Genomic DNA, 5243 nt, shown 5'->3' on the forward strand with positions numbered 1-5243 from the left:
GAAACTCGAGTGCTCCTTCCCTCAACTCTTCACTTCAGACTCTATACTTCCCCCAAAATACAGGCTCGCAGGCGCTGGGGGAGCTGGCTGGGAGAACTCCATATGCAGCAGCCACTTTTCTGATTTCGGGGGCTCGCTTCTCTCTCTCCCTCTCTCTCCCCCCCTCTCCCCTTCTGTTTCTCTCCCTTTCTCTCTCTCTCCCCCCTCTCTCTCTTTTTATTAACCCTCTCCTCTTCCGTCTCTCCCAGATGTCCTTCCCCTCCCGGTTAGATTTCTGACCGCTCGATTTATTTTCCCTTTTTAGGGGGTGTTCTTTTTTTTTTTTTTTTTTTCCTCCTGTTTGTTTTTATTCTGAGCGGGTGCGCATGGGGGGGAGCATATAACAATTCTGATTCTCTACATAACTGCACAGAGCCAACCGGGGGGGAGAGAGAGAGAGAGAGAGAGAGAAGGAGGGAGGGAGGGAGGAGGGCGGGAGAGAGGGAGAGGGAGAGCACGAAAGCAGCGCCAGGAGCAGCGGCAGCAGCAGGGCCGGTCACCCTCGCCCCCTCCCTGCTCCTGTGCACGCCAGCGCAAGCCATGTCCTATCCTCAGGGTTACCTCTACCAGCCCCCCGGCTCGCTGGCTCTGTACTCCTGCCCGGCGTACGGGGCGTCGGCGCTGGCGGCCCCCAGGAGCGAGGAGCTGGCCAGGTCTTCGTCGGGATCGGCGTTCAGCCCTTACCCGGGATCGGCAGCTTTCACCGCCCAGGCGGCGGCCACAGGCTTCACCAGCCCGCTCCAGTACTCCACAGACCCCGCCACGGGATTCCCCTCCTACATGGTAACTACCGAAGAGAAACCCTCTCCTTCTTCATTAGCATCCGCATTCTCATCCTCATCATCTTCAGCCTCTCTCCTCACACACTCGCCATCAGCCCCCGACACCGCGCCGCACAGCCGGCCGACCCGCACCGCCGCCGCCTCCGCGCTGCCGGCGCCGGCCGCGCACCGAGCTACGCGCCGCCGCCTCGCAGCTCGCCCGGGGCCGGCGGAGACGCGCGGAACCGGGCGGAGCCGAGCCGAACCGAGCGGAGCGGCGGGCCGGGGCCGGGGCCGGGGCCGCGGCCGGGGCCGGGGCGCCGCCTCGCTCCGCGCCCCAGCCGAGCGCGGTGCCGGCGGGCCTGGGACACGGGCTCGCCCCGCCGTTCGCGGAGCCGTGCGGGCGCCCTGGTTAAAGAAATACGGATCGTCTCAGTCAGTTGGGTTGGATGCTTTCATTCTCCCCCCCCCTCCCCGCTTTCTCTTTTTTTTTTTTTTTTTTCTTTTCGCTGTGGTAGGATAGGGGAGGGTTTATTTCTTCTTTTTTTTTTTCTTCTTTTTTTCCCTCTTTTTTCGCTCTCTCTTTTTAAGTCGGTGTTCAGAGGCGCTGCGGGCTTTATCCCCGTGTGGTTTTATTTACTTTCAGTGTGTTTTGTGCTAATGGTTTAACTGGATTTAGGAATGAAAAGGAGCATCTGTTTGCGATCTGTGAGCTTCGCTTAAGCCCAAGATGGTTGTGGTGGCCGCAGTTTCGGATTTCACTTTCTTCTTATTAGTTAAAAGGAGCATTTGCAATTGCGTGTGTGTGTATTCAGTGCGTAAACTATAGAAATAAAACCATAAACTATATAAATAAACTGCACGTCTAGATGGTTATATAATTTTATAAACATACACACAGAGTCAGACACGTATCTAGTCCGTACACACAAAGACCTGTGCCCGGAATTTAAGACCGGAGCCGCTGTCGAGATCCTAGGAGGGGATGGCAGCGGGGTAGCTCCCTCTCCCTGCAAAGTGACAGGGAAACTACTTGCTTTCTGTCTGTAAAATACGGTGCATAAATTGTCGTGCAGTCTTTATTCGGGGTGGTATAAAAGGTCTGAGGACCTCGCTTGCTTGTTTTTCCTGTTGAGAAGCAGTAGGCGAGTGGCTGGAAGTTGCAGCGAGGTTGTGAACTGTGCGGGATATCGGGTGATGGTGCGCCTGTGACTCGCCGATCTGTGGGATTCAGGGACGTGCTGAAAGTTAGCGAGTTCCTTCGCGATATCTTTAACTTTTCGTGCATTATGCAGACTTAAATAAGCGCAATTTAAACGTTAAAGGGCGAATTAAAATGCTAATTACATCGCATTTGAACAATTCGAAACGGTGCATATCTTCTGATTTGCAAATTGGATTTGCAATGCATTAGTGCAGTGAATTGCTAAGTGGCGGCTTTGTTGTATTTTCTATAGCAAAAAAGGAAACATCTTTTGAACCTTTGAGAGAAATGTAGATATCAAGACGCTACCTGTAGGGCCTTTAAAATGTCTGCGCGGTTCAAAAATTATATTGGGAAATATTCAATTACAAGGAGCTGAAATTAGTCAGAAAGATTAAAACATCGCCGATTTTAAGCGCGTGTGCCTGTGTCTGTGTGCTGGGCGGAGGAAGCGGGGGGGGGAGGAATCGCAACTTAATGGCCTTTGGGTGCTGCTTCTCCCCCTCATAGAATATGGATACAAGACACCATCCTGGGGAAATACAAATATAACCGCCGATCTCGCCTTGACAACTTACTAATGGCTATCAGCAATAACAAATTGCCAACCCCACCGTTTTGTTCTGTCCAGGGCTCCCCTTACGACGCCCATACGACGGGGATGACCGGAGCCATCAGCTACCACCCGTACGGCAGCCCTGCCTACCCCTACCAGCTCAACGACCCCGCGTACAGGAAAAACGCCACCCGCGACGCCACGGCCACGCTGAAGGCCTGGCTGCAGGAGCACCGCAAGAACCCCTACCCCACCAAGGGCGAGAAGATCATGCTGGCCATCATCACCAAGATGACCCTCACCCAGGTCTCCACCTGGTTCGCCAACGCCCGCCGGCGGCTCAAGAAGGAGAACAAGATGACCTGGGCCCCCCGCAACAAGAGCGAGGACGAGGACGACGACGAAGGCGACGGGGCGAGGAGTAAAGAGGAGAGTCCCGAGAAGATGCCCGAGAGCAACGAAACCTCCGCGGAGGACGAAGGTGGGCGCGGGGTGACCGCGGCCGCGGCGGGGTGGCCCCATCCCGCCCCGTCGCGTCCCCCCGGGAGCGGGGCAGCGGGGAAGGGGGGGGCGGCGTTTAACAAAAGCGACCCCAAAACGTGTCCCGTCCCGTCGCCTCCGGCTGCTCCGGGCGCTTGTCGCCGCGCGGTGCCGGCGGGCGGGGGGCGGCGGGCGGAGGTGCCGCGGCGGCGCCGAGCAGGGGGCAGGCGGGGCGGTGCGGGGTGCCGCGGCGGAGCTAGCCCGTGGGGAGGGATGCTCCTCGAAACGGGATTGCAGGGAAAACGCCGGGGGGGCTAGCGTCTCCCTGCTCGCCGCGGCGGCGGTGGCCGTTCTCGCTTCTCGCCCGCTCTCTTTTGCCGCCCCCCCTGACTCTGCCTTTCTGTGCCCGGCGGACCCTCGCAGGGATCAGCTTGCAAGTCGACTCGCTGACGGACCACTCCTGCTCCGCCGAGTCGGACGGCGAGAAGCTGCCCTGCCGAGCGGGCGACCCCCTCTGCGAGTCGGGCTCGGAGTGCAAGGACAAGTACGAGGACATCGAGGAGGAGGAGGAGGAGGAAGACGAGGAGGAGGAGGAGGACATCGAGGAGGAGGGCGGCGGGGAGCGCGACCCGCCGGCCAAGCCCGCCACCTCCTCGCCGCTGGCGGCCGTGGAGGCCCCGCTCCTCGGCCACCCGCACGCCGACGCCGCCCGCAGCGCCAGCAAGGCGGCGCTGGGCGGCCGCGCCTCCCCCGGCCCCCCGACGCCGGCCAGCAAGCCCAAGCTCTGGTCGCTGGCCGAAATCGCCACCTCGGACCTCAAGAGCCAGACCCTGGGCCAAGGCTGCCCGCCTGCGCCGCTCTCCTCGGCCACCCCCGCCTCCGCCCCGCACAGCGCTGCCTACTCGCCCTCCTCCCTCCTGGGGAGGCATATTTATTACACCTCACCTTTTTATAGCAATTATACAAACTATGGGAACTTCAACGCTCTCCAGAGCCAGGGAATCCTGAGATACAACTCCGCAGCAGTGGCTTCAAACGAGGGACTAAGTCAGACTGTCCTAAATGCCAGCTCTGTCCACAAGCAGAGCAGTGACTCTTTGAAAACGATCACTAACCAGCTAGAACAACATTACAGGCCCTCTAGTTATGACTCTAAGAAAGGTAGGTGACTTGGTTTTGCCGCTTTCTTCCCCCTTCCCCCTCGCCCTCCTTCCCCGACGCGTGCAAGTCCTTTATATGCTGTAAATACTGAAACCTTCTCTGGAGAAAACAGTGAGGGCACTGTCACCGCCACCACCGCCGAGTGAAGATGGGCAGTAGTGTAATCTGGGGATTAAAAACGGCATGTCGCCGTCGTATCGATACCTGCCTCTAACAACCGAGAGAAGAAATGTAAAAGACGACTTTCAGATCAGTCTCACAGGCTGCAGAGGCAGCTTTTAAAAGTCGTTTTTAGATGGAAAACTACACACAAAGATATCCAGAGAGCACTGGTGTCATTGCCCGTAATTTTTTTTTTCCCCCGACAAACTGGTTTTGCTTTCTTTGTTTCCAGTATTCTCACGGTTTTTGTAGCTTTGGGTTCAGATAATTGCTGACCTTGGACGTGAAATTACGTGGACCGTGACAATTTTAACTGTTTTTTCTCTTTTTTTTCCCCCAAAAAAAGTTTTGCACTAATAGAAATGTTAGCTCATTCTAACAAAATACTCGAGATACGGGCAATTATGAAATATTGGCCAGCCTTTTAAACGACCCAGCTAGGAATTCTGCGCGAGTGAGGGCTGGGACCTCCACCCGCTGTATAATCTAGTTAGCTGGCTGTGTCCTGTGACTAACTGACGGTTATATTTTGACAGATCCCACCGAAGTCTGCACAGTAGGAGTACAACCATACCTATAGAAGTGCAATCACACAGCAATGCAAGTAAGTGAGAACATTTTCTATTACACTGATCATTTGGCATCAGGTCTAAGACACGCTGCACAGTTCTAGACTTGCTGAACGTTAATTTCTTGCTTCATTGCTTAAAAGTCTGATAACGAAGTAAGACACTCTTTTCTGCTGTTTTTTGTTTGGTTTTGTTGGTTTTTTTGTTTGTTTGTTTGTTTGTTTTTTAAAAAAACCCTGTCATTACGGCTTTTCTTTCTCGGGTTTGTCTTCATTTTAAAGCCAGGTTAGACAGTTCCCTCACCTTGCATA

At 55.5% G+C, this 5243-nt stretch overlaps 1 protein-coding gene across 1 annotated transcript; it reads left to right on the plus strand.

Annotated features, from left to right (window-relative positions):
• Window positions 1–579: 579 nt before the first annotated feature.
• IRX2 (iroquois homeobox 2) lies at window positions 580–4943 on the plus strand (the record flags this gene model as incomplete). The annotated part of the gene is made up of 4 exons (XM_082310445.1): window positions 580–822; window positions 2636–3041; window positions 3464–4201; window positions 4900–4943. The coding sequence occupies 4 exons, from the start codon at window positions 580–582 to the stop codon at window positions 4941–4943; spliced, it is 1431 nt and encodes a 476-aa protein (XP_082166571.1).
• Window positions 4944–5243: the final 300 nt, after the last annotated feature.

The sequence above is a fragment of the Platalea leucorodia genome (assembly GCF_965183815.1).
Source record: "Platalea leucorodia genome assembly, chromosome: 1".
Taxonomy (NCBI): domain Eukaryota; kingdom Metazoa; phylum Chordata; class Aves; order Pelecaniformes; family Threskiornithidae; genus Platalea; species Platalea leucorodia.